Source organism: Penicillium samsonianum (assembly GCF_028829775.1).
Source record: "Penicillium samsonianum strain IBT 33392 chromosome Unknown utg000002l_segment0_segment0, whole genome shotgun sequence".
In the NCBI taxonomy this organism is placed as follows: Eukaryota; Fungi; Ascomycota; class Eurotiomycetes; order Eurotiales; family Aspergillaceae; genus Penicillium; species Penicillium samsonianum.
In genome coordinates this window covers 248,879-276,728 of record NW_026643260.1, presented here as the reverse complement: position 1 = coordinate 276,728, position 27,850 = coordinate 248,879, and the positions used below count along the sequence as shown (strand labels likewise).

The following is a 27,850-nucleotide window of genomic DNA, read 5'->3' as shown; positions in this document are numbered from 1 at the left end:
ACTTTGTCAATACTTCGCAGGTGATACGCTTCCACATCGATTGATAGATGTATAAACTTTTGGATTGCATTGCCACAATGTAGTGCGTATCTACTACCTTAGAGCCATCTAGACGAAAAATAATCGTTCCCTGTTACGACTATAAAAGCATTTATGTTCGCTAACTATCCAGCCTACCTTTCCTGTCGTTTTAATTATTTTCGACTGAGTTTCTTGCCCCCAAACCTTTAGTATTTTCTTACTTTGCTATCACTTTGACCAAATCAACTGTTGCCAGGATGTTTAAATTCACCTTCTACCCCGTCAGAATGGCATTTGATTGGACTATTGTTGGAAGGTATATGACGCATTTTGACAGGGAAAGGTTATTCAAGTCGGTTCGAGTTTTAGACCAAGAAATTAGGTTGATGATTGAGTGCTTTAAGTGCATAAACATGACCGACCTTATGAAGGGAACAAAGAAATTCCTTTGACAACGACATGTTAACTGATGGACTGTCCGATTCAACAATCAGATTCATGATAGATATGGAGATCGGTCCCCAGCGATGGCTCCTTTAAAGATTACTCTAAGATACAACGACCCTTCCCGTACTATGCTTTGACTTCAACGTGAACGCCAATGTCGGGATCTATGTGAGTGTGCTCAGAAGCCGTAAAATCACTGCCGGGTCATATTTCCCACATAGTGGAGAGCTATGTTTGAACAAACGAGCGGAGATGATCTACATTCTGGAGCGGGTTTGTAGGGATCACCGGTCAGCTCTCTCTTTAACAAGCAGATAGGTTCGATCGTATACTTCTCAACACTGGGCTCTACATTGCGTCCTCTTGGTAGACTGCACTCATACAGTTACGACCGTAAATGACATCTGAGCCTCCTGTTATTGTAAGAGACCTCTTGGGTGCATTCGTCATTCCCTAATCCTACTATAGCCTCTAAATTTGAAGTTGTGGTAGGCGCCGGGTCTTGCAGTGTGCGGCAGGTGATTGATTTGACGTTACCGTTGCCGCCGAAGCCCAGTGGAAAACGTTCGACGAGCTCAACGTTCGACATATTGCTTTTGCCGGCAATATATGCCAGCCGGTTAGAGAAACATACACCCGGATTTTGTGGGATGCCTTCGCTGTCCTTATCCTATTGTGGCTAGTGGCGCACAGGCTCTGTGGTGTTTGTTGGAACCCCGGCAACATGGCTTGACATCATCCCCTTGAATAGTCTGTCACTGTCTGAAATATTCTCGGAAACATCACACAAGAAATGGTGTACTTCGCGTCACTCTCATACCTTCGGGTTCACCGGGTCGGTCTGCTCCTCGTTGGGGCTATGCCTCTTGGCCGTTCCCTTTTGTGTGTCTTTCTTTTGTACGATGCTTTGTTATCCGGGGGTATGTGTACTCGGCAAAAATCATAAGAGGCGGGGATTAGTAGTCAGAGGTCAAGAGTAACGCAACGAGTTATTTGGCAATGGAGATGTAGTCCAGTAATGCCCATGCGACGCGTAAATCTTATTCCGAGGGGCAAAAGGCTTCGTAGGTGAAAGTTTCCATCTTCGAAAATATGAGACTGATCATTAACAGGGAGCCGTAGTGACTCGAAGCCGACTCCAAACGCAGGGAGATGTAATGGTACTGGCCGCCTGAGGTATTCATGTACATAGAGGTGAAGTCTTACAGCAACCTTGGAAACCGACTGGGATTAGATGAGGTAAGATTGGCAGGTGTCTATATATAGCTGATCACTCACTTTACATCTTCTTCCTTCCTCTCTCCACACCACGCTTCCATCACGTTCGTCCGGCCGGTGGGGGATTTCAATGGGCCTCGCCCTAGCTTGGTCATCGCGAGCCAATTGGCCGCACCAGAATGTATACCTATTCAGGTGAAATGAAGAAGACAACATGAAAAAATGCTTGACTAAAATATAGCCACGGATGGAAGAGGCATTGGGCCTTCCACATATCAAATTCCTCATGAGGATGCCAGCGAGTGGGATTCCACCAAATGATGAGAGCGGTAGGTTGTTGGGCCCGGCGGGCCAAATAGTGCAACTGGGCCAAAGGCCGCTTGCTCAAATTCTAAAAAGGGCACCAACCATCACCACCAAAGCGGCCTGCAGACAAACAGGGAGCCCGTCCTGAAAAAAAAACAAAAGACCAGGGCGTACAAGATGCACTGCCCCCCAATAGGGCCGAGATTGACGACCACATCAGCCAAAAGAATTCGAACATGAAGGCCTTAATCGCCCAGGCCGTTGGGGAGGTGGCTTACCCCAAAAGACCTGCAAAAGTTGCCAGAAAGGGGACGGTCGGTTCTGGGGATGTGTCGTGGTACCAACACTGGCGGGAAAGATGGCCGATTGTGCGAACTGCCAATTTCTTGGCAACGGAAAGTGATCGGCTTCGGGCCATTTCAATCCGATATTGACCTGATTCTCGGTGACTGAAAGAGAAAGATGCTTTCAGGCAACCGATCGATGTTTGTAGCCCTACGGAATAATATGAAGGCCAAAGCGGATATCACAGTGAGTTATTGAACCGGCGCATTGTGAATGCTACACAATCAGACATGTCTCTCTTCCGAGGACACTCTCCTTGAATAATAGATTGAATGGCCCAAATTGTTGTAAGATATATTCATCATGAGTTCTACCTACCCATTGCAGCATCAATTAAGCGTAATTGGTGCTAGATTCCCGTCACTGTGTGGTGGAGAATTTTTTAACAGCCTGTATTTCAGGCAGGTATATGACCTCTGTGGCGGTTGCTCACTGTATACAGCATCTTGGGGGATCCTATGAGCCGCTACTCGGTCCACCGTTCCCGATCCATTGTGTCAACCAGTCGCGATGTTGAGGGTAATACGCAGTGTCTCAGTCGCCTGTTGGTTTTTGCTTCAAATCTCCTGTTCAGCTAATTAAGTTTCATCATGTCGCTTCACATGTCTGATTGTCAGACTGGGAATTGATCTCGAAACTCGGTCTTCACGATTAAGATAGGATGATGGTATCAATTGAGACCCGCGGGGTTATCGACAAATGCGGGGGCGAAGATACACGGGTCGGGCCGTGCGTGTCTCTCCACGGATCGCCGAAATCATAAATTGCATCGAATGCATTCCAAGGTTGTATCTATACCTACGTATGTAGGTTCAGATCATAAATAATGATTGCATTGCATATGGGAGCAGACGGTAAGGAATGTGAGGGATAAGAGAGAGAGAGAGAGACAAGTATGCCAAGATGTCTCGGGAAATTAGGGACCTATCGGCCATCTGACTGTGCCCAGGAAGCCAACACTAACTAAGCAATTGAAGTATAAGTGATCAAAGCTTCTTTTGGTGAAGTTTTTTTATTTGATGATGCGCCGGAGGAAGTTTATAAAATTATTTATATGAACCGAGCATCTCCGAGTCTGAGCTAAGCCGACCGTCCACAGACGACCGTCCACAGACCCTCCACCTCAAAGATTACAGTCCCGATACCGCGGGGGCCAAGTACTAATCCAGGCTTAATAGGCCGAGCTACGAAACGCAATCAGGTACAATTGTTGCTCGCTGTCCGCGGATTGGTTAGCCACCTCGGGCATTTTACACCTAGCTTTCTTATTTCGGTATTCGCTTTTGGGGGGCCTTATAGCCACCGGACGCTCCCGTCTTCAGCTCTTTTTATGGCGATGCTTATCTCGTATCTGACACCGAGTGCCTACCGAGCGCCTAGATTGTAGTTCGAGTCAAACACATAACCATGATGTATTTTATCTCGCATGTTATTTTAGACATAATCCCGGTTAATTTGATGGTTTTCCCGAATATTTCCCTTTTTTTCTTTACTCTGATATTCAATCCAGAGCTGTACCTGGATTTCCGCGGCCTGGGCTATTTTTATATAGTTTACTGGCTGAAGTCTCTCACCTTTAAGAGAAGGAAGGGCTGGAAGTGTAACCTTGTCAGCAATGCCAACCCCTCGTATTATAAACGAGGAGTCCACCATATGGCATCATTCGCATTAGTATGTACTAATTTAGTACTAACTTAGTGCGGCACCAACCTATCTTGACGCGGCCATCGGTTCCAGGGTGTGAACTCAAGACACGAGCAGTCGAACGTCCAAAGGCCTAGAGATCCAGGTCTCTATACGATGTACTCCGTCCTCCATTAGCGGTTTTGGGCGTTGAATTCTCTCTTAAATATCAACCTTTGACATTTACAGTTCTCTGGAAGCTAGATTTAGGGAAATAGTTGGAGGTATATCTTTTAGATTATGGGGGCTTATATGCTTTGAAGTATACCCAAGGTAAGCACTACATATGTACTATGAGCTACCCGTGGACATACGAACATTACATGCACTCCCTTTTTCCCTACCTATTATAGACGGAGTGAATTTAGTATTAAATTTATTTTTTCACCAACATCAATTTAGACTCCAATATCACTCGGATCCACTGGTGGAATGGTTGAATGATATTGGTCAGGGGGTTGTTATCTAATTGGGGCTAAAATGCTATCCCCCACCTGGGCAGCATTTGCACCGTCCTCTTTTCTACATACAACCTCCAATATGACTACAATAAAAAGCCACCAACTCCCCCCAGATGTGGAGTCAAATAATCATCTCCTTTTTTTGAAAGATGCCCTTATCCGAGCCCCGCCAAATCAAGAAACCCCGGTTATCGCTCAGTTGCATCGTCTGTCGACGACGCAAGGTTCGCTGCGGTCGCGAACAGCCAGAATGTGCCAACTGTGTGCGCCTGAAGGAGAATTGTGTCTATAGGGCTATGGTCCGTGACGAGTCCACCGGCCGTGTACGACCAGTATCCCCGCAGGACAGAGAGTCTAGAGACTCTACATCGAATGCCCGCCCAGACCTCGCTTGGCCTCATTGGGCCCGAGACACCAATACGCCATATCCCGAGAAGCCGTCTAGACCTCCTTCTCGTCCTCAATTATCCGCCAATGCCAGTCCTTCCCCACATCGACAAGAGCCATATCCAACAGTCCCTTCATGGGAAGAGGCCATCCAACTCCCCAGTTATCGCGACGCGAGTGCTCCTCAAATTCGTGGTAGCTCGGCAACGACGCGGGATCCTTCCCCTGTGCCATCAACAAGCTACTTTCCGACCCTCAGTGATCCCCTTTGCCGCGATTATTTGAGTATACGACGAGGTGGCCGCGTACGATATGTTGGTCGGACTTTCTGGGGGTTCGTTGCCGGAAAGGTGAGTCTGGCTAGTGAAACAAACAAAGGAAAAAAAAAGGAAATGCACTCTGCGACGGGATGCGTCGCCCGGCAGGACCATGACTGACCACAGCTGATGATCCTATAGGAAAGTCTGAGTGATGATTTCTTTGATAAAAACCGTTATGCCCACCCCGATCTCCCCCTTCCACATATTTCCTCTATGGGCATGTTTAATCTCCTCCGGTCGCTGCCTACTAAGCCCGTGAGTGATACCCTGCTCGAGACGTTTTTCCTTGCCGTATGGCCACTGGCTCCTCTCCTACACCCGCCTTCCCTACAGGCAGATTACGACGAGTTCTGGGAATGGTGTCGGAATAGCGAGACTGCTTTACCCTCGGATAAACTCCGCGATGACCCAACCTTGATCTGCCTTCTCTTTGCAGTTCTGTACTGCGGCGCATCTGCCGCGCCAGTAGCTAGCTGGGCAAACACCAACCTCCAGGGTCTACAGAAGGAGACGACGGTGAGCCACCTCAAGTCGGCATATACGACCAGTCTTTCTCTATGTCATCATCTGGAACATCCAACATTAAATACACTAGTTTCAACTTTGCTGACGGGACCGTTCTTGGATCGGCCATTCGAGCCCATGCGTAGTTTGGTTAACGTGAGCACCACGGTGCGCATTGCCCAGACTATGGGGTTACATCGGGAGGCAACATGGTCTGCGCTGAGTGCCGTTGATCGCGAAATCCGACGTCGGGTCTGGTGGCACATTGTTTGGCTCGATGTGCAGTCGAGCATCTCCACGGGGCTGACCCCCTGTTGTGGGAACGAGGCCTTGGAGGCCGTCAGCATGGTTGACACTCTCCATGAAGAAGCAAGCAATATCCCTTCCGGACTTTCCCCGGGGATCGATTTTGTGACCAATGGACAATCAGTGGCCATACTATACGCTATCGGACGCTTCCAGACTGCTCACTTACAAGCGAGGATCGTGGCGCACCTGCAGAGCGTGCGGGGTCGAACCCAGGATGGATTTGGCGAGCTGGTCACAGATGCCAAGGAGCTTCTGCAGAAGATCGACTCGCTTATCGCACGCGTTCCTACCCAGGGAATCCCCGAAAGGGGTTACATCCCATCCCGTCTGGCGAATGCATCTCCGTCCACGCACCCCTTATTGTACAAGGACGATTCAAGCCAGCCAACCGTATTTGCAGCATGGACGCGAATTATGCTCACCTTACTAAAATCGGAAATAGCCATTATACTGCAGAAACCATTCCTAGCACCACTAGACAGTGCGAATCCGCAATCATGCAAGTCATGGACCAGGTATGAATCATTTCTCCCTACATCTCATCCATATCCCTTGTACTCTGGTGCATCCTGCCCAGCTTCAGTAATTATCCATTCACATTGATTCTTCACCATATTGTTATTTCACACTTATTAACCCGCGATTTGACTGTTCAGCATGGCGCAGCTCTGCGTGAATTACTTGCGTATTTACCTGCAGCTGTATCAAGCTCCTGCGTTCTCCCCATACGCTTGGTTCTGCTGCACCCACTATGGGCCTCTCCAATGCGTATTCATCACCCTAATGTACCTCCATTACTTCCAGGACTCTGGAGAGACCATGCTGGCCCGATATTGCGTTGATGAGGTTATACATCACTGCGTCGCCCAGTATCAAGCTCCAGATACCTCCTCGGCGAGGACCAGCCCCGATGATGCTGATTCCAATGGGGGCAAAATGTGGATGCCATTGGCCATCCAGGTTCTCGTTGACCTTCATGAACGCCTCGACTCCTCTCTCGGCCCTGAAGGCAGGCCCCCGGCATTGGACATGATCGAGTGTCAGGCCCGCTTTCCTACGCCCCACCTTGCCACCAAGGCGTCCGGTTTGCGCGCGACATCCGACCAGCCCTCTTCTGATGCATCCTCTACCACTCGCACCAACCTCAATTGTGATACCCCACCCATAAACGCAGGGCCTCCTCCAATGGCTGCTGGTAACAAACCAGTCCCGCCGACTAGCGTCTTTGTGGCGGGGAGTGATTCGGGCTTAGATATGGACTTCCTTGCTACGATTTCGGATCTTGAGGCGTGGTCCTCGTCCTTGATCTTGGAATCCGACAATCTCCTCCCACATCCTGATAATGTAACCCCTGATCATGCTGTAATCACAGGGTTAGGCCCAGACAGTACGGCATCTGGTCGCCGTGACCTGCATGAAGGACTTGATTTCCCAGTGTAATAGGGTTATGATACGTGGTCTTATTTTTTGCTTTTCCTTTTCTTATCCTAAGTCAAAATAAATGTATAGATTCTACGAGCAATTTTGATAAGCCTGCTTCATCCAATTACATGTTTCTGTTTCGACTTGATCGCACGGGAGATCCCGACCCCCTGCGAGCCTGTAATACAGGATGCCGCATTATCCCTTTACAGACTGCGCTACTGCACCACCATTTAGCGAGATCTCACCTGCATAAAGGTGCATATAAGCATCCCAATACGGACATTTTGGTACCGTGCAGCCTTCCAATCATATTGCATGAATTGCATCCTTCAGAAACGCCATGTGGCGTGCACACTATCGCCTCCACCGTCCACACCCCCGTGTCGAGGTTAGTTAAAGTATAATATATATACCACCATCGGCCGAATAATCAACCGTCAGCCTTGTGCCAGCAGTGCTCGGACTTTTGCTCTCGGCCTAACAGCTTATGGCGTCGCATACTGACATAGAATATCGGACTCGGCCCGCGCGAACTCGCGCAGAATCGTCTCGGCCCTCGCAGAAGAGCGAGGAGAAACTTTACACTTGTACGCTCGCGGACACACAAGGAACCCCTCGGTGTACCCTGTGATTGGATCGGTGTCGATTGCGACCGGCTGTCCCGACTCATTGAGCCCGGGCTCGAACTGGAACCCCCATAGGAGCTTCGCCGCTCCGATGAACATGCTGCGCTCCGACAGATGGATCCCTGGGCAGAGCCTTCGTCCAGCCCCGTAGATGAAGTGATCTCGCCGCATGTAGTCCGGCGAGGCGGCGTAGTCCGAGGCCAGGTTATGTCGCCCTTCGTAATGGCTCGGGTCGAACCGGTCAGGGTTGGGGAATACGCTTTCATCGTGGTGGAGGCCCCACACGTTCAGAAAGACCGTGGTCCCCTTCGGTAGGAGATACCCATTGACCCAGTCATCTTGGCTGAGCGCGTGTGGGAATGAGAGTGGCGTCACCGGCCGCCAGCGCATCGTCTCTTTGACGATCATGTTGATATACGGTAGACGGCTGAAATCTGCCCATGTCGGGGATCGGTCTTCACCACAAACGGCATCGAGCTCGGCGCGCGCCCGCTCCTGTACTTCCGGATGTTGCACCAGCGCCTGGATCATCACCAGGAGCATCGTGGACCCAGTGTCAGATCCACCCTCCATCATCACGCCACCGAGGAAGTCGACCTGGTTGTCGGTGAGGTTTTCCTTCTCCTGTAGGTCCAGGACGTGGTCAATGAACGTACGAGCTCGGCTTTGCGAGCCCTGCTCAGCCTCTCGTCGTGCTTCGATCGCCCGTCGCCGGAAGGACCCGTACAACGCTTTCATCCCGCTGCCCACCTTTGTTGACCGATCGATCCAGTTGCCCAGCCACTTCTGGGGAATCCATTTCAGCCACGGGAAGATATCGACGGGCGGCGTGGCGCCGGTCTCCATGACCTTGGACCACTGCTCCATGATCTCGTAGAGTTCCAACATATGGGGTGTATCCCATGACGGGGTACGAATTCCATACAGTAGACTCATAATGATACTGTTGGTGGTGCGCTTCGTATGCAGCATGTGTTTCTCTGGATACAGGAGGAAGTCGCGCATCATCTGTGTGTGCTCGGCTTCCAGCAGCTTGACGTGCTCCTTCTCGCACATGCTCGCATTGAAGTGCTGGTGCACTGTCTTGCGGAATAGCCGCCAGGTTTCGTTGTTGTCCATAACGAGGAGATGGTCGCCGCCAGTTATGAGGTTCTGTCCAACGTAGGATGTTGGCCGTGAGCTATATAGAGCGCTACGCTTGTCGAGCAGTTCCTTGACCAGACCTCGATCGGTGATCACGGCGGCAGTGGCTGGGCCAATACGGAAGCTGTAGAGACCGCCATAGACTTTGGCCCATTCGGTGAATCTGTCAATGTTAGATGGGGATGTAGTTGATTTGGTAGATGAAGAAGAACCGACTGTTGATGCGCGCGCACACGCGGGATCTGGTGGATGTTGCCAATGAGAGGGAGGCCGGGTGGACCTGCACTTCATTAGCTCCAAGTTTTCTCACCTTTGATGAAGATCGAAAGATCAATGAAATAAGTACCAGGAGGTAGTTTGCGCTGTATTCTCCAACTATCCAAGACCGCTCGGAGAAAGAGCAACACCAGAACCAGGGCAGCCACGGTGGTTATATAAAAGAATGCCATGATAGTTGCTCAACACTTTTAGTCTAACTCATGGAGAGTTTCAAAATAAAGTGAAAACGAGGAGGCTCAAAGGGATACTAGACTATTGTATAAAGTGGCAGGGATATGAGAATATATTCTCCTGGGATACGAACGATCACCACAGGAAATCAAGTCGGCCGACCTCGTATGTTCGGATGTCCGGATGAGACACCAAATTGACCGAGATGAGACAATAAAGTGCTGTATACTTTCGAAGGGATATTGTTCGATTCTACAAGTCTTGTGTCCTCAAACTTCGTTTCTCTCGGAAACCTAATTAGCCCTAATATCGAACTTATATGTACGCTTTCTCGTATACGATCCTCCAACGAAGATGCATTTCTCTCCACTTACCCTTGTAAATCTATCTATCTACAGCCTAGCTTCGTAAAATGCTTCCCTGTTATCCTCCTCAATCCGGAATCGCGGAAATAATTCAACCGCCGCACCCCGGGCAATCTCCTCCTCCTTCTCTCCTCCTTGCCCAAGGAAATGCTCCATCTCCCCAACATACTTGTTAATTGTCTCCACCGGAGCATATGGGAAGTCACTACCATATAGCACATGGCCTGTCTTTGCAAACCCATTCTTGCCCACCAGCAACTCCAAATTCCCCTCGTTCCCAGAAAGCGCGAGATCGAGATAAAACCCCCTAGCCTGCTCCAGGAATCTCTCTGGGGTTATCTCGGTCAGACCCGCATCGTAAAGCAGGTTTGCTGCCCGAGTAGCGAGAATAGGCAGTGTACCACCTCCATGGGACAGAATGATCTTCACATCAGGGTTCTTGGAGATAGTCCCTGAGGTGATCAGATCGACCGCCGTTCGGCATGTCTCGTGCGGATAATCAATAATCGGCTGCGGTAATTTTGCATTGACCATCTCAGGTTTATTCTGGGCGTCTGAGGCGGTGTTTGTCGGATGGATGAAGACTATTGCCTTTCGGCGGTTCAGTTCCTCCCAGAGCGGCGCAAAGGCCGCATGACCGAGGTACCCGGTTCCACTATACCGAGTATACAGAGTAATGCCGTCAGCCTGGAGTGTGTCCAGAGCATAGATCGCTTCCTCGATAGCCGAGGGGATGGTTTTAGGTGTCAGATGTGGGAGGCTGGCGAAGAACCCGAACCGAGTGGGGTTTTCCTGGTGAAGTTGGAAGCCATAGAGGTTTATTTGCCGGGCGAGGGTGACCGAGTCTACTAGAGAATCGGATAGGATAGAGGTGCCCGGTGCGGTCAGGGAGAGAATGGCCGTGCGGGTGGAGTGAGAGGTCATGAGGGAGAGGGTCGATTCTGGTGTCCATTTGGGGAGGTGCCAGCCAGAGGGGTCACCAGGAGTTGAGTTGAAAGCTATGTTTTGGTTAATTATCTTTCTGGGGAGAAGTTAGGGCTCGGATTAAGATACCCTTGACATAGGCAGGGGGGATGAAGTGGTGGTGCACGTCGATGCGGTTCATGGTGACGAATAGATGGTTTTACTATATATTTGTATATTTGTGGGGATGAATGAATGCGAATGACTCGTAACATATATATTGATCATAAGGTCATAAGGTCTAAACCAACTATGCATCTGCGCGGCCGAGTAAGAACAAGACCGATCATCCTCGGCCGGAGGACATCTAGGCAGGGTAAGACTTGACGGTGTGACTCACTTCACACTCTGAAGCTCAATGTCATACTTGCCTGGTGTGATGCTCCATCCTCTAATGCAGCTCCATCTTCATATTTGCCAGGGAAACATCATATACTCGCACCACAAATAGCTCCAACAAAGACACCCCAGTCAAATACAAGCCCAGCTTGATATTCGACTTGAAAATCCGGCCTCCCGAGTGTCGATCCTTTAGATCCAACGATAGGATATGCCAGGGCACATTCACCATCCACACACCGAGTCCCAGCACCCAGAAAATGAGCGACATGTCTGCCCGCAGCGCGGTGACAGCAAAGAGCAATACCTGTAGAGCCCCCAGCACCGCCAGAAGGATCTGGACATTCTTCCCCATCAGCACGGCGAGTGACTTTACGCCAATCTTCTCGTCGTCCGGACGATCCTGTGTCGCATAGAAGACATCAAAGTAGACAACCCACGATGCTGTAGCGAAGAATAGAGGAAGTGCCTGATCCAGACCCTTCAGATCTCCAGTAATCCCAACCCATCCAGGGAATACGGCGCCACCGATTATCGCCCCCAGGACGACTTGTGGGAATGGCATGATGCGCTTCATAAACGGGTAGATGGTGCTCAGTACCCATACGGGAATGAAGCCCGCTGTGACGGCCGGACCCAATGTGCCCCAGGTAACGGCGAGTGTGATAGGCAACCAGCAGATAAAAGCCACGATGGCCTCGGAGGTGCTGATCATCCCAGCTGGTAGCGGTCGAACCTTGCATCGCTCGACGTGTTTGTCCAGTTTTTGGTCACAGATATCGCTAATATACTGGTTAGTGGAAGACAAGCACACTATCGAGCTTTTCACACTTACTTGAATGTACAAAATGCACAGTGTGTAGCTGTCACGCTGGCCCAGATGCCAAAGAGTAAACGGAGGAATGGCGCGAGTTCCAGTGAGACATCTCGCATGCCTGCGGCCACACATGCCCCCCAGATGGCAGGATACCAACACAGCCAGGCTTCACGGGTGTGTAACCGGGCTAGCTCCCATACACCGCGAGCCACGTTGCGCTGGGATTTGGGGGTAATAGAGACCGTCATACTGATAATGGTATTCGGGACGACTGCCTCGGTGAAAGCAGTGTACAATGAAAGATCCTTATAAAAGACAAATTAGGATAATGAAAACCAACAGTTCATATTCCCGGTCGTCAAGAGATACATTTCAATGCACTACCTCTGTGTATCAGCCGGGGCTCTCGGGGTCGGTCTCGTTGGACCGAGTCGCGCCAGCCATCGCGTTAGGGTAGAGGAATCTCACCTCGGCCGACAGCTGACCACTTGAGACTATGCTATGTCGCCAGAGAGGCACACCGGCCGATAGTGGCCCAGTGAATGAGGCTGGAAACTGAAATAGACTTCTATTGGTGAAAGACGAAGTATAGAAGTATAAACATAGCGATATCGTAGAATCTTCACGTTAATATATAGACAAGGAGCTTGATTTGTTTGGATTCACTACGCGAGAGATTAAAATCTTCAGATCAACTTGTTGAATTGTTTTTCACCATAGAGTATACATTATACAGCATAATGATTCCTTCAACAAACAGCACAGAGGTCCTCACCCCCGCCGACGGCTCCAACGATAGCAAAGGCACAACGACTCCTGCAACCAGCACCGAGGACGCTGAAATGCATGATGATCTCCCCCAGAATGATACCCATGATGAGGTTGCCATAATAGGCATGGCATGTCGCGTCCCAGGAGACGTGAAGTCCCCCTCCGCATTGTGGCAGTTCCTCCTCCAAAAAGGTGATGCTTCAGGTGACATGCCTTCCTGGCGCTGGGATCCCTATCGACAGCGCCATCCTCGTAATGCCGCCGTACTGGCCCAAACCACCGCGAAGGGCTACTTCCTCAACGACATCGACCAGTTCGATGCTGCATTCTTCGCCATTTCCCCACGCGAGGCGGAGCAGATGGACCCCCAGCAGCGCATTGCCCTTGAGGTTGCCTGGGAGGCCTTGGAGGATGCAGGCATCTCTCCCTCCCATCTTGCAGGTTCAAACACTTCCGTATACATGGGTGTCAACTCTGATGATTATGCCAAGCTGGTCTTGGAAGACCTTCCCGATGTCGGTGCCCATATGGGCGTTGGCACGGCATACTGCGGCATCCCCAGCCGTATATCCTATCTGCTGGATCTGATGGGTCCCAGCGTTGCACTGGATGCGGCCTGTGCATCATCTCTAGTCGCGGTACACCATGCCCGACAGGCTATCCGTGCTGGTGAGACCGATCTAGCCATCGCAGGTGGTGTCAACGCACTCCTGGGACCCGGGTTGACCCGGGTGCTGGATGAAGCTGGAGCCATATCGGCGGATGGAAAGTGTCGTTCCTTCGACGACTCCGCTAGCGGGTACGGCCGAGGCGAAGGAGCGGGTGTCGTCATCCTAAAGCGTCTGGATAAAGCCCTGGCGGACGGTGACCAGGTGCTGGCCGTACTCAAGGGTACTGCGGTGGCCTCGGATGGCAAGACGCTTGGTATCATGGCACCCAATGCGCAGGCACAGCTTCTTGTTGCCCAAAAGGCGCTCAAAGAGGCAAAGGTGTCGTCTGACTCCATCAACTATATTGAGGCCCATGCCACCTCCACATCACTGGGCGATCCCACAGAAACGAGCGCCCTATCTGAGGTGTACGGTGTGGGATCCGGAAGGCATCCATCCGACCCGTGCTATATCGGTTCCATCAAGCCGAACATCGGCCATTTAGAAGCTGGTGCTGGTGTCATGGGTCTCATCAAGGCGGTGCTTGTGCTTCGCCATGGCCTGGTGCCTCCGCAGGCCAATCTGCAGACGTTGAATAGCAAGATCGCATGGAAGGAGAGCTTGTTGCGCCCAGCGCGCGAGCTAGTGACATTGCCCCATGGCAGCCCATCACGACCGCTGCGGGCGGCGATAGCATCGTACGGATACAGCGGCACCGTGTCGCACGCCATTATTGAGGCCTTTCCAGGAAGATCCTTATTCGCCGAGCGCCTAGCCCAGATCCCGGACAGTGAAGCTGTACCAGTCCTCCTTCTATTATCCGTGCCTCAAGCGAACCGAATCTCCACAACAGCCGGTGGCCTAAGCCAGTGGTTGCGCGACACTGATGGAGCGGTATCCCTGGCGACACTCGCCTCTACGCTATCGCAGCGCCGCGCACATCATCGCTTCCGCCATGCCATTGTCACTGATTCGGTCGCAAATGCCATCTCTACCCTCGATGATCTGACTAAGGATGTGCCAAATCGCTGGGCGATCAACGACCGAATCGGAACCGAGGCGGCCAAGGGCACGGTCTGGGTGTTCTCAGGCCATGGTGCGCAGTGGCCCGACATGGGTCGCGAATTATTCCACTCTAGTCCGGCATTCGGGGAAGTAGTTCGCAACCTGGAGCCGATCATTCAAGCCGAGTTAGGATTCTCCGCGATTGAAACCCTGCATGTCGGTTGTCCGGATCGCACTGATGTTATCCAGGCGATGACATTCCTCATGCATCTGGGTATTGCCGCCGTGCTAGAGGCCGAGTCCGGTCCTCCTACCGCTGTCGTGGGCCATTCCCTGGGCGAGGCCGCCGCGGCAGTCGTCTCTGGTGCTCTGACATGGCATGAAGCAGCGCTGGTAGTATGTCGGCGAGCGCGTCTTTATCGTGAATTCATAGGAGAGGGTGCCATGGCCCTGGTTCGGCTGCCGGCCTCTGAGGCCCGTGCTCGTATCGCCACGCACCCCGGCGCGTCCGTCGCAATCGAGGCATCGCCGACCGCGTGCATAGTTTCTGGCACTGTTGACGCGGTCCAGAACATATCCGAACAATGGCATGAAGAAGGTGTCGAGGTGCGTGCTGTCGCCACAGACGTGCCCTTCCATACACCACTGCTGGAGAAGCTGGCAGGCCCCCTCCGCGACGCGCTGAAGGGCGAGCTCCATCCTCAAGTGCCACATCGGGCGCTCTATTCGACTTCACTGCTGGATCCACGCTCAGATGTACCACGCGATGCGGAATACTGGGTGATGAATATGGTCCAACCGGTCCTACTGCAGTCGACAGTGGCAGCACTCGTGGACGATGGATTCCGTGCATTTGTGGAAGTGGCGAGTCATCCCATCATAACGCACTCGATCGTCGAAACTATTAGCGAGCAGACGACGGACCGGTTTATTGCGACCCCCACGATGTTGCGTAAACAGCCGGCGCTCAAGAGCATCTTGGCCGCCGTGGGCCGTCTGCATTGCTTCGGCTGCGCTGTGAAATCTACAGATCTTGACCCAACTGCGCCATGGAGTTCATCAGTGCCCGGTACAATCTGGCATCACCAGCCATTCTATCGCGCTGTGAGCGGGATGACGGCCGCACAACTGGCGCCAACACACAAGCCTTCTGCCAATGACCTGCTAGGTACTCGCACTGCGCTCTGGGGAACGGACGAGGTGCTTTATCAAACGCGCCTCGACGAAGACAATCGGCCTTTCCCCGGCCGTCACCCACTCCATGGGTCAGAGATCGTGCCTGCCGCTGTGCTCTTGCACACTTTCCTGCGTGCGCTCTCTCCCAGAAGCGTGGAGGAAGTGTCGCTCCAGGTGCCTGTAGTAGTGTCTCCGGCCCGCGAGATCCAGATCCGGCATAACACGCGTAACATCACTATCACATCTCGTCTAGAAGAGTCGACAAGCAATGAAGATGGCTCGTGGCTGGTTAATACAACCGCGAGCGTGGGCGCAGCTGATGCAGTACCCTCTCTCGATCACGTCAACATAGCGGAGATCGAGAAAAGACTGCCACAGAAGCTGTCGGACAGCTTCTCGATGGATTACCTCGCCTCTGTCGGTGTGTCTGCCATGGGATTCCCATGGAGGGTAGCTCACCATGTGGCCAGCGACAATGAGATGCTAGCCAGGGTAGACGCCAATCCGAACAGCCTGCCTGGCATGGACGATCTTTTGACGTCCGTCATGGATGCAGCAACGTCCATCGCGTCGACCCTCTGGCACCGTGAGCCCCGACTCCGCATGCCCACAGCCGTCCGTCGCGTCGTGGCTGTTGACGTAGCCACCCCGCAAGTTGTGTACATCCACTGCACGAAGGCACAATCCTCCGTCGAGGCAGCTGACGTGATCATCAGCAGCGAGGATGGCACCGTGCTGATCGAGGTTCAGGGTATGGCCTTTGCCGGTGTCGAGGGTGAATCGCTATCGCGAAAAAGTACGTCTGGCCTGGTGCACCAAATCAGCTGGCCACCTGCCGCTCTGGTTGAAGAACCGCTGGAATTCACCCACATCGCCTTCCTGGCACCAGATGTCACCAACGCTCACGTTGAAATTTACCAGAGACAGCTTGAGAGCAAAGGTATCTCTACCTCTATCCATGAGCATGCCTCTGACTTGCCCTTGGCAACTTATTGGTCTCTGGCGGTCGTCTACATCCCTCAAGTCACCGATCAAATATTTGAGACTGCCACCAGCGCCTGCGATGGGCTCGTCACAGCAGCCCAGGTCATTCTGTCCTCCTCGAATAAGCCCACTGTGCGCCTCTTCGCCCTCACCTCCGAAACCAACCTAGGCCACAGCGCCCTCACAGGCCTCGGTCGTATTCTGCACACCGAACACCCCGAAATCTGGGGCAGTCTCATTGACCTCGAAGACCCCTCGGTCTTCCCACTCGTGGCAATGCGCTACGTGCGTAACGCTGACATCATCAAGATCCAGGATGGGGTTCCGCGCACTGCTCGCCTGCGCCCACTCCGCCCCGCCCCGCTCCAACCAACAGCCGGACCAGCTGCTCTCACGTTCTCCCCAGCATCCACATATCTAATCACAGGCGGACTCGGCTGTCTCGGTCTCTCCGTAGCCCAGTGGATGGTCAGCCAAGGTGCGAGACGTATCCTGCTACTCTCTCGTCGCTCTCTACCGCCGCGCTCCACCTGGGCCGCCTCGCATAAACCCGAGACCCAGTCTATCATCCAAAGTATCCTCTCTCTTGAACGCCTCGGCGCCACTATCTACCCTCTGGCCATCGACATCTCCCATCCATCTGCGGTGACCAACCTTCACTCGGCCCTCAATACACTCAACCTGCCACCTGTCGCCGGCGTAGTTCACGCCGCTGGCATCCTCCGCGACCAGCTTATCGAGCAAATCACCCCAGATGCCTTTGAAGCTGTCCTCGCGCCGAAGATAGCAGGCGCTTTGGCGCTGCACACTGTCTTCCCTCCCAACTCCCCTGACTTGGACTTCTTCGTCCTCTTCTCTTCTTGCGGCCAACTCCTGGGATTCCCGGGTCAGGCATCGTACGCGAGTGGAAATTCGTTCTTGGACGCTTTGGCACGGTCACGCAGAAAGGAGGGCGATAATGCCATCTCCCTCCTTTGGACGTCGTGGCGGGGCATGGGTATGGGAGCTAGTTCCAATGGGGCCCTGGAGGCAGAACTGTATGCTCGCGGAATTACGGATGTAACTTCGGACGAGGCGTTCCGTGCTTGGAGTTCTATCACTGCCACTGAGGGTGCCGATCATGGTGTGGTTCTTCGTGCTCGGCCGCTTGAATCTGGTCAGCCCCTGCCACATGCCATTCTGAGGGATATTGTAACGAGGAAAGAGAGAGTCGCGGATGAGGGAAATGGGGAGAAAGGAAAGGAGAGGAAGAAGTTGACTGGCAAAGAATTGACGGAGTATTTGCGCGTCGTTGTGAAAAAGTGTGTGTCGACGACACTATCGATCCCCGAGGATGAGGTAGACGAGACAGTAGCGTTGCCGGAGATGGGTATGGACTCTGTCATGACGGTGAACTTCCGCATGAGCTTGCAGCAGACGCTGACGGTCAGTGTTGGACCAACTTTGGTGTGGAAGTACCCTACAGTGCATCATCTGGTTGAGTATTTCTGCCAGGTGCTGGATGAATAGTTCAGATATTGTACTGTCGAATGTATGTATATATATAGATGTTCTATATACTTCTTTCATCCTCGCAGAACAGAACTAGAAACGGTCCCACGAACTATATAGACATATTGTCTCATAAGACATATCAACCTCGTCTACAACCATAGAAAATAGACCCCCAACGATAGAAACGACTCCTAGGGACAGCTTCATTTACACCTAATCCTCCCGCCGTTTCGTCAACGCCAGGAACTCTCCATGAAACTGCGGCACGACCATATCATCCCACTTCATATCCTCCACGGTTGTCCCTACGAGGTCCAAATCGAATCGTCGCACAATATATGCAATGGCCATATACATCTCCATATAAGCCAGACTAAATCACACGTCCATTAGTCACATTTCTTTCTCGAAGCAAGGGGGGTAGATACTTGATTCCCAGACAAGACCGACTCCCTCGCGAAAACGGCACCAGGAACTTTGCTCTTTCCGCCGTCACCTCTGATCCCTGCAGCCAACGCTCTGGATCAAATACGCGGGGGTTCTCGAACAGAGTCTCGTTGTAGTGGATATGGTAAATGGCCATTCCCACCCGAGTTCCCGCAGGGATGAACCGGCCGTCCGGAAGACGGACGCCACCCGGGGGAACGAGACGAGGAGTGCGGGAAGCTGCAGGAGAAGAGTATCTGAGGCCTTCTTTTATCACTGCTGTCTGTTTTGTATCATATCAGCGTTAGTTTAAGTGCTTTACATGGTGTGCCCTCTTCGGAGTGAGGAAGGGGGTAGAAAGTACGAACCAGATATGGCAGCGCCTCGAGCTGTAGATAGGAGGCATGGGAATTAGGTGTTGGCATGACAGTTTTCAGCTCCGCTAGGAGACGGTCATGGACTTCACGGTCATTGAAGATATTGAAAAGTGTGACTGTGTTGGCAATTCCGGTGGTATCGTCCCCGGCGGAGATCACGGTAAGAAGCTCATCACGGAGACCCTGTTTGTCGGGTACTGCATAGCCCTTCTCAGGAAGTGGAATGAGTAGACGCTCCATGAGAGTGGGGAAAGTAGGAGTTTTTCCCGCTGCCGCCGCGGCGATATACTCATCGATGCGACGAGCGGCGAACTGAAGAGATTGAATTAGTATACATGGCTTAGCTGGGGAAGGTATAAGTCGAGCTCACCTGTTCCAACTCGTGGCCCATCTCAACAGAATGTGAAATGCGCTTTGCGATCCACAGTGGCAGCGAATTGAGCAGTCTCACAAAGGGGAAAGCTTTGATGACATGTAGACTGGGGAGATACTGTTGGAAGACGCGCACAGGGAGCGACTTGAACTCCGGGTCGGAGAGGGCGTCGAGTGATTGACCGAAGGCAAACTGAGAGACCATGTCTGGGCCAGTCTATTAGATTACAAACGTGATGGGATCAGTGCAAGGATAGGATGCATACCCATTGCTAGAGACTTCAAAGCCCATTCCATCGAGACAGGTTTTCCCTGGGCAAAAAGCTCATCAAATCGTTTCGAGCAGTAGTCAACATGCTCCATCAGCATTGGCTCCAGACTGAGGATATTCTTCTTGGAGAACAGTGGCTCTAGTGGCGCCTTTCGCTGCTTGTGCCGCACCGGGTCACTCTCAGCCAGCGTGCTCGATGGTGCTCCCAGGACCTTGTGCATAGATGGGTCTTTGTAGTACCGACTACCCGGTCGGTATAGCTCATGGTAGAAGGCTGGATCATAGATATGCACCTCATTGGGACCCATGCGCAATGCAGGTCCTAGGCGCTTATGCATCTCTTCAAGCTTGAACAGTGTCTGGCCTTTATGGCCGGGTTTGAGGCCGATATTCCAATAAGCCTCCCAACTGCAGCTTATTGTTAGCAAGACGGCCTCGGGCACAGGAGAAACGTACGCACTATTCTCCTAAAGCCGCCCATGGCGAGCCTGGAAAAGCGGCCAGCGGACTGAAGAAGATCAGATAGACGGCACGAATGGCATGGTAGATGGCAAATGTGCCGGCTGCAATGAGCCAGAGGCTCACAGTAGGAACAGAAAGCAAAGCCATTGGTTTGTATTGACCAGAAATGATACCCAACTCTGGTCATTCCCATTTCTCTATCTGTCGAGTTGTATTTAACTGCGTTGCTTCTGTCGCGATCGGCCGAATACCACGCAGTTCCGATGACCGACAACGCCGAGATAGAAAAGTCACATAGACACAGCCAGGGCCGGACAGAAGATCTCCTGCTCTTCTCCAGTTCCTCTCAATATGGCTGACATGAATGCTTCGTCGTGGACAACCACGACTTTGGAAACGAAACCATTCTCCCTCGACAGTGGACACTATACAGCTCTGGCCTTCGTTCTGGCCGTCTGCATCCCCCAGGCCCCCCACGGAAGTGCACTTCGTTATGGAATATTTCTTCTCCAAATTACCTGCGCAGTACAGGCATTCATTGCGCCGCCACCCCCAGTACTAGACCGAGCTGTTCTCTACACGTCAGGTGTGCTGATGGGCAACCTGCTAGCACGCTACTTTGATCGACTATACACGACTGTCCCAGAAAAGACATTCCACCGCATCATCGACCCTCAAACCCCTGAGGATGGAGCCAGGCTTCCAGCACCTGAGCGCCTCTTCTGGGCCCTGGAACTCTTCAGTGTCACCCGCGGTATTGGCTGGAACTGGCGTGTCGCCGGAATTCCCAAATCCCCGGCACCAACAAGCAGATTCCAATTCGCTGCTTCCCAACTCCTTAGATGGATTGCCATGTACGCGGGTCTACATCTAGTCAACATGGCCTGTCAGCTCGTCTTGTCAAACCCAAACTCCATCCCCTCGCTTCCTGGCAATCTGGAAATCTACACCCTGATAGTCACCGGCTTCGCCATCACAATATACAGCCATTTTGCTATTCTTATGCTTCCGCTCTCGGCTCTCTGCGTCGGCCTCCAAGTCGGCCCTCGCTCATGGCAAGATGTTGCCTCCTGGCCACCGAATTTTGGCAGTGTTCGCGAAGCATACAGCATTCGCCGCTTCTGGGGGTACACATGGCACCAGCAACTGCGACGACAGGCAGGTGCGCCTGGTGCATATCTCATCAGCTTGCTGCCGGACAGTGTGAGGACGTCCAAACAGACGTCTGTTCGCCTGGGGAGACGATACTCGCTCCTCTTGATGAGTTTCGTCGTTTCGGGGCTAGTTCATGCGTGTGGGTCCTATCAAGTGACACGAGCGCTCGGCCTTCCCTTGTCGGATGGTGGGGAAATGAAGTATTTTGTGTTTCAGGGGATGGCAGTTATTGCTGAAGATTTGGGCTGTTGGGTGCTAGGTATTGATGATCGGGGAACAAAGGCTGGGGGGATGCGGCGGTGGGTAGGATATGCGGTCACCCTGTCTTGGTATGTTTGGAGTCGCGTGCAGCTGAAGGGCGTCCCGGTGGCGCTGGCGATGGGAATTCGGAATGAGAGGGGGGAATTGTTCGCTGCATTGGATCTCGTTCAACAGTCTGCTGCGGCGGTGCCGGGAAATTTCGTGGCGAAGGCGTGGGAGCTGATTCGGTGAGTTTAGTATTAGTGATGTAGTTGCTACGAGAAGGGGTTGGAGACACTAGATGAGACATCTCATTTATAAATATCGTTAGAATAGTTAGGATGGATTTGCACTAGAATACTAAAGCCTTAATGGCTTCCTCTTGGATGAGGTAGACATTGACCAACGACAACCTCTCAGGAACATACAGATCACTCTCCAAATAATCTATTTGAACTCAGCAGGAAGGGTCGTCAATGTGCCAATCTCGGCAATTGTCTCCTCCCACAGCTTCTTCTGAATCTCCTGGCCCGCCGGCGACTGGATGAACGTCGATTTGCTATAAGGGAAAATGCATTAGTTATTGGAGATAAACAACTTTCTTGTGAAAAGGGGTATCTATCACTTACTCAGAGATGGTCTTGTCATTCAAGAACTTGCCATGAGACTCAGGGCCAACCACCACCGCACTATTCAAGATGATCCAGCCACCCACCTCAACAGGTCTAGCGCGGAAAGACTTGACAACGTTCACAATCAAGCGTAAATGCAGGGGTAGAACGTCACTCATGTTGGTATTTACCATGCCCGGGCACATCATGTTGATGATCACTTTCTTGGGATCCAGCCGCGGCGCCAGACTGTACATGAACATCGCGCAAAGTAGCTTCGAGTCCCCATAACGCTGGAATGGGACAAAAGCCTCCTCGTTGTCCATATGCGCAAGCACACCTTCGCCGGGTTTGATGGGAGCTTTCTTGTCCAAGCTTGTGGCCTCGTGCGCGCGACTGCCAACCCAGCTAATGCGCGCAGGAGAGCCTGTTTTCTCGGCACCCGCCTCAAGATACGGCAGGAGCTCGGCGATCAACAAAACGTTGGAGTAGTAATTGACTTGAGTGGTTCGGTCATGGCCGCTCGGGCTGCGTTCCAGCTTGAGCAGACCGATACCCGCATTGAGAATGAGGAGATGGACCACTGGAATCTCTTCGCGGAGCTGCTTCGTGAACCTTTGTACGCTGCCATAATCATCCACATCAAGTGCCATCACCTTGATGGTCGGCTTGGGGTTGTGGGTTTGGATGCGGCGATCCTGGCGGAGGGAAGTTGCGCAGGCCTCGCCCTTGGCGACATTGCGCACGGCGAGAATCACGGTCGAGGCGCGCAGTCGCAGCAGCTGTTTGGTAGTTTCCAGACCCATTCCAGCGCTGGCACCGGTAATGACGACGGTTTTACCCGTCAGGTCAATGCCCGTAGGCAGTGGATCGACTTTCGGCTGGATGATGTTGACCATGATGGAAGTTGAATCAGGAGTGAAGATCCGAGAACTGTCGCCAATGTGAAGAGCACAATGGATGATGGAAGAGAAGAAGAGGTATCGAGGTAGTCATACTCAAGTTTATTTCCAAGGTTTCCCTATCACAAGCTCCACTGCTATGCTGAATGTGCAAGGTTCTTTGTTGGATTGTTCAGCGGAGCTGACAAAACCGGCTTAATTGATGGGTGACTCAGCATTCGGCCGACGCCAGCCCTAAAAGGGAAAGTTCCAAGGGACGACGACCGAGACAACCTCGCCCGAATGAACATGGCCAAATGTGTTTCTCGTATCTCAGTCGAGATTGAATTCTCGGGTATACGCTCCTGGGAGATAGCTGGGAGATAGCTGATAGATGAGAAGGAACACCGAGTATGTAAAGTAAGTAGTTATCCATTTCGCTCCCTCCCCCCACACGTCTACTTCCATTCTAGCTAGAAATGGCTCCCTGCAAACCTCGTACCTTCACAGCCGGTCAGGATCCGCTGACTAAATTTGATGGAGCCATTTCGGTCCGTAATCTTCCACGGCCCCCGGACCGCTTGTTCCTTTTTCACGGTATCATGAGGCCAAGTCGCGGCATCTATGCCAAGCTGATCGCCACCGGCCAAAAGCCCCCCACACATTTCCACCCCTCCCAGTGGGAATTCTTCCGCGTGCTCCGCGGGAACCTTACTATCGAGTTCAACGGGCGTGCCATTCACCGAACCCCCAGTGATGGCGAACTGGCAGTGCCTCCCTATACCCACCATGTCATTTATGGAACCCCGGGGACGGAGATGAACGAGGTAGAGTTCGTCGTGAGTGCCAGTGATCCTGCTGCGGAGGATGAGGGCGCTACTGTTATGGACCAACCGTTCTTTGAGAATTGGTATGGGTATCAGGAGGATGTATTTCAACGGGGGGAGAAATTGGATTTTGTGCAGGTGCTTTCGGTGAGCAAAGTATTTTCCCCTGAGAAATATGTAAAAACTAACGAGGTATAGATGTTCGATGCCGGCGGCACGTATCTGTCTCCGCCGTGGTGGGTGCCCTTCCGCTCGTGGATCGGGCTCTTTCTGGGCATCGTGGTGGGCCGGTGGATCGGTGGACTGCTGGGCTACGCGCCCTTTTATCCTGAGTGGACGACCGACTGGGAGGCAGCCTGTCAGGCAATGCAGCAGAGCTGGTTCCAACGTCGATTTGCGGATCCACAGGCACAGGAACGAGCACGAGAAAGGTTTCGTGAGCAATTAGAGCAGGAGGCATCGGCCAAGGGGCAGAAGTCGGAGTAGATAAATATCTTGGAGCAGGGGACTGCATATATTCACATATTTAGATAAACAGACACTCCTCCCCAGGTTGACTGAGATCTATACACAGGAATAGGCGGCTATTCCGACAGAGGACATCTACATACTTGTACGTAACCTCAATATTGAACATACATGATATTTCCACATCTTCTGCGAGTGATACTTTGTACCCTTATCAGCGAGCCTTTTTTGCCTTGGTGTTAACCAGAGAGTCCAGCTGCTTCTCGAGTTTTTGAACATAGATGTAAACCACAGCATACACCATGTCAGACCCGATACTACCCAGCAGCAAAAACTGCCCGTAAGCACTCCACGCATATCCAAATCGCTCTGGCCAGTAATATATGCGCCAGAAGAAGCAGCATGCAGCGGCGACCGTACCCAACATCCTTGTCGACCTTCTCATGGTGTCAGCGCCAGATTGAGGTGACTATACCAAGGATCTATCCACTCACCAAATTCCCCAAGAATGACCGAGAGTATTTCCACGCGATATTAGCTGCGCAATTGAGCTGAGATTGATAAGGACCTGCATGGGCCATGCAGTCATGAACACGACCTGTCGACCAATGCTTGGGATGAATGTGGCGGCAATCGCCAGGTGCAGCCACAGACAGACCACGCATCCGACCACGATTATACCCGCGAGATGCCGCGCCACCAACGGTGACTGCTTCCAGGCATACGGGGCCGATCGAAGAATGGCGTAGAAGAGGACGACGTCGACAATCATCCATTGCGCGAACACGACCTGATTTAGCAGCCCCGGGCCGTAGACAAACCCGTAAACCGCCTCCCAGGTGATGTTCAAGCAGAGACAATGGAGAGGCATTGCGTACGAACGATCTTTGAATGCCTTTTTGGCCATCAAGATGTACGAGATAGACCAAAGAATTCCAGAGATGGCGGTGAAGCCATCGGGTACAGACTTCGCATGCCAGTACGGCGCCGTGGTATTGTCATAGTCGCGATTGGCAGCTGCCCACTCCTCGAGCGCGAAGAAGCCCATTTTGTTCAAACTGCTGAATTGAGAGGAAGTGAAAGGAGAGATAATTTGGTTCTGTGTGTACTTGGGTCTCCATATATCATTGGTATCATATAGAGCGAGAGGCATCGCGGCCCGTCGGCCGAGCCAAATCGGTAGTCCGAGAGCCGCATCGCTAGTCAGGGACGACAATATCGATCGTTCCATCTTCAAACTCGGGCGTGAGAAAAAAGAAAGAGAAAAAAAAGACCAGTCTGCCTTGCCATCCGTTCGGAACCATGCGTTACATGCAAACTACCGCCCGAGATGGCAGATCGCAGATCCATAAAGGGCTGGCAACGCGAATGAACTACAACCGGTCAACTCACATCAATCAAAATGGCCAAGATTACCTCGATAATAGGGGTCCTTATGGGTGTGTTGGCCACGGCCACTGCAACCTCCATCCCAAGTCAATCTTCAACTGCTGCTGCTCTCTCCTCGCTGGGTGTTTCTCTCCCAGCTGGTAATATTCTCGTCGGAAATGCTGGTTACACCTGTAGTCTCTTAAATCGCGTCTTTTCCAAGAACGAGACATTTACAGTGACCTCGCCCTATTATGATGTTTTCATCGATGAAGCCTGGTCGCAGAATTGCCGATTGAATGCGTCCTGCATTGTGACGCCTGATTCTGCCCAAGATGTCTCGCTCCTGTTACAGATCCTCAGCATTCTGGAGACTAAATTCGCCATTCGCTCCGGTGGACACAACACCAACCCGGGATTCAGTTCAATCGATCGCAATGGAGTGTTGATCGCTCTGGAGAAGTTGGACACCATCTCCATAAGCCCTGATCGTGGAACTGTTACTGTCGGGCCTGGTAATAAGTGGGAGTCTGTATACAACTACCTCCAACCGTATAATGTCACAGCTTTGGGTGGTCGTGAAGTGGTTGTAGGCGTCGGCGGGTTTATTCTGGGTGGTGAGTGAATAATTCCTCGTCGGCATCCTAAATGAACCAAGACATTGACAGGATAAGGCGGTCTCAGCACCTTCTACAACACCCATGGTTTGGCAATTGACAGCGTCACTCGATTCCAGGTGGTACTTCCCAATGGCAATATTGTCAATGCCACCCAAACCGAGCATGCCGATCTATACAAGGGCCTGAAGGGAGGTCTGAACAACTTCGGTGAGACTGATATTATTCGTCAAATCGTCGTTCAACCACCTAACTGTACCAGGCATCGTGACTGAATATGACCTCACCACCAACACCGGCACAAATATCTACTATGAGATAAACACCTACACTGTTGCCAACACACCCGCTGTGCTTGCGGCCTACGCGACGTATCTTTTGGATGCCGACATCAACAGCAATGTGGAGATCCAGATCAACCCCGGCTACACTTTGGTCTTCTACGGATATCTTGGCCATGTATCCACACCCGCAGCCTTTGATCCATTCTCTGGTATACCCGTAGCCTCGACATTGTACCCACCAACAAACGGCTCGCTCAGTGAGCTTCTTCTCACGATTGGCGGTGCCGGACTGACTTCCGAGGGCGTATCATACAGTGGTACCTTCACGTTCAAGGTGACAGGGCCAACATTCCTGCAAGATACCTACTCGGCCTATCTCAAGGCCGCCGCCTCTCTGCCGTCGGGTGCAGTACTCTCTTACGTGCCTCAAGGTGTGATTCCGAACCTAGTGACTCGGGGAAAGTCGCAGAACGGAGGAAATCTGCTAGGTTTGGATGCCACACCTCAAATCTGTATGTATCCCCTTCTACTCACATCTCCATCCCGTAAACATCTCTAACCAGTGTCTCGCACAGGGGTGGACATCTTCGCTCAATTCCCAGCAACACTCAGCCAATCTGTGGTAACGGGCACTGTGGACTCATTGCTGTCCAATCTCGCCTCCAGCGCAAAGTCACAGGGTCTTTTCCTCCCCTACATCTTCGTCAACGACGCGGGTCCCAACCAGAAGCCGCTACAATCGTTCGGGGAAAATAATATCAAGTATATTGACACTGTGGCGAAAAGGTATGACCCGAAGAGAATCATGCAGAAGCTGCAGAATCAAGCATACTTTGTTTCGAAGGAGTTGTAAAATACTACTACAGCATTTGCATATATAATTGGGGGTTCCAGCGCTCCGTTGTACCTAAGGTATCTCTTATTTCAGAAGATTCCCCTGCCAATTCACCAGCTTAAAACGTCGCGTATTCTCCTAGTAATCTCTCCTTCAGTTATGGAGTTTAGCCTACATCTGTACTATTTTATAATATTAAAATTAGGAATTCACTGATGTCCCCAAGCAATGACGAAACCACAAGCATAGCCACGGTCATCAAGCCACACTGACCTAATTAGTGCATCGACAACTGTCCAACTTACACAACCTGGTTCATACTTGCAACGACAAAGACAATATATATCATGCATCGGCATTCTATGAGGAACTTTTTATCCGTTGTGCTGAGAGAGACACTGTCAACATATACAAATACACCACAACACCAATTCAATCGCCTTTCCG

General features: G+C 51.9%; 11 protein-coding genes across 11 annotated transcripts; 5 read left to right on the top strand and 6 right to left on the bottom strand.

The window, feature by feature from the left end:
• Nucleotides 1–4,630: 4,630 nt before the first annotated feature.
• N7471_001961 (Transcription factor) lies at nucleotides 4,631–7,441 on the top strand (the record flags this gene model as incomplete). The annotated part of the gene is made up of 3 exons (XM_057274681.1): nucleotides 4,631–5,218; nucleotides 5,327–6,516; nucleotides 6,658–7,441. The coding sequence occupies 3 exons, from the start codon at nucleotides 4,631–4,633 to the stop codon at nucleotides 7,439–7,441; spliced, it is 2,562 nt and encodes an 853-aa protein (XP_057139319.1).
• Nucleotides 7,442–7,911: 470 nt separating this feature from the next.
• Nucleotides 7,912–9,486, bottom strand: N7471_001960 (cytochrome P450; the record flags this gene model as incomplete). Its single annotated transcript, XM_057274680.1, has 1 exon — nucleotides 7,912–9,486. One exon carries the CDS (start codon nucleotides 9,484–9,486, stop codon nucleotides 7,912–7,914), a length of 1,575 nt encoding a protein of 524 aa, XP_057139318.1.
• Nucleotides 9,487–10,037: 551 nt separating this feature from the next.
• On the bottom strand, nucleotides 10,038–11,115 carry N7471_001959 (amidohydrolase family protein; the record flags this gene model as incomplete). The annotated part of the gene is made up of 2 exons (XM_057274679.1): nucleotides 10,038–11,008; nucleotides 11,064–11,115. 2 exons carry the CDS (start codon nucleotides 11,113–11,115, stop codon nucleotides 10,038–10,040), a joined length of 1,023 nt encoding a protein of 340 aa, XP_057139317.1.
• Nucleotides 11,116–11,364: 249 nt separating this feature from the next.
• N7471_001958 (4-hydroxybenzoate octaprenyltransferase) lies at nucleotides 11,365–12,377 on the bottom strand (the record flags this gene model as incomplete). Its single annotated transcript, XM_057274678.1, has 2 exons — nucleotides 11,365–12,094; nucleotides 12,148–12,377. 2 exons carry the CDS (start codon nucleotides 12,375–12,377, stop codon nucleotides 11,365–11,367), a joined length of 960 nt encoding a protein of 319 aa, XP_057139316.1.
• Nucleotides 12,378–12,869: 492 nt separating this feature from the next.
• On the top strand, nucleotides 12,870–18,224 carry N7471_001957 (type I polyketide synthase; the record flags this gene model as incomplete). The annotated part of the gene is made up of 1 exon (XM_057274677.1): nucleotides 12,870–18,224. One exon carries the CDS (start codon nucleotides 12,870–12,872, stop codon nucleotides 18,222–18,224), a length of 5,355 nt encoding a protein of 1,784 aa, XP_057139315.1.
• Nucleotides 18,225–18,422: 198 nt separating this feature from the next.
• N7471_001956 (cytochrome P450) lies at nucleotides 18,423–20,264 on the bottom strand (the record flags this gene model as incomplete). Its single annotated transcript, XM_057274676.1, has 6 exons — nucleotides 18,423–18,582; nucleotides 18,638–18,918; nucleotides 19,004–19,324; nucleotides 19,383–19,591; nucleotides 19,651–20,063; nucleotides 20,116–20,264. The coding sequence occupies 6 exons, from the start codon at nucleotides 20,262–20,264 to the stop codon at nucleotides 18,423–18,425; spliced, it is 1,533 nt and encodes a 510-aa protein (XP_057139314.1).
• Nucleotides 20,265–20,468: 204 nt separating this feature from the next.
• N7471_001955 (wax synthase family protein) lies at nucleotides 20,469–21,764 on the top strand (the record flags this gene model as incomplete). The annotated part of the gene is made up of 1 exon (XM_057274675.1): nucleotides 20,469–21,764. One exon carries the CDS (start codon nucleotides 20,469–20,471, stop codon nucleotides 21,762–21,764), a length of 1,296 nt encoding a protein of 431 aa, XP_057139313.1.
• A 103-nt stretch (nucleotides 21,765–21,867) lies between these two features.
• On the bottom strand, nucleotides 21,868–23,178 carry N7471_001954 (uncharacterized protein). Its single transcript, XM_057274674.1, has 2 exons — nucleotides 22,142–23,178; nucleotides 21,868–22,071 (listed from the first exon to the last, which is right to left on the bottom strand). Exons 1-2 carry the CDS (start codon nucleotides 23,020–23,022, stop codon nucleotides 21,960–21,962), a joined length of 993 nt encoding a protein of 330 aa, XP_057139312.1. The 5' UTR covers nucleotides 23,023–23,178; the 3' UTR covers nucleotides 21,868–21,959.
• Nucleotides 23,179–23,483: 305 nt separating this feature from the next.
• Nucleotides 23,484–24,317, top strand: N7471_001953 (cupin domain-containing protein; the record flags this gene model as incomplete). The annotated part of the gene is made up of 2 exons (XM_057274673.1): nucleotides 23,484–23,978; nucleotides 24,030–24,317. 2 exons carry the CDS (start codon nucleotides 23,484–23,486, stop codon nucleotides 24,315–24,317), a joined length of 783 nt encoding a protein of 260 aa, XP_057139311.1.
• Nucleotides 24,318–24,513: 196 nt separating this feature from the next.
• N7471_001952 (uncharacterized protein) lies at nucleotides 24,514–25,347 on the bottom strand (the record flags this gene model as incomplete). The annotated part of the gene is made up of 2 exons (XM_057274672.1): nucleotides 24,514–24,736; nucleotides 24,794–25,347. The coding sequence occupies 2 exons, from the start codon at nucleotides 25,345–25,347 to the stop codon at nucleotides 24,514–24,516; spliced, it is 777 nt and encodes a 258-aa protein (XP_057139310.1).
• A 354-nt stretch (nucleotides 25,348–25,701) lies between these two features.
• N7471_001951 (uncharacterized protein) lies at nucleotides 25,702–27,421 on the top strand (the record flags this gene model as incomplete). Its single annotated transcript, XM_057274671.1, has 4 exons — nucleotides 25,702–26,284; nucleotides 26,342–26,494; nucleotides 26,547–27,080; nucleotides 27,144–27,421. 4 exons carry the CDS (start codon nucleotides 25,702–25,704, stop codon nucleotides 27,419–27,421), a joined length of 1,548 nt encoding a protein of 515 aa, XP_057139309.1.
• Between the last annotated feature and the right edge of the window lie 429 nt (nucleotides 27,422–27,850).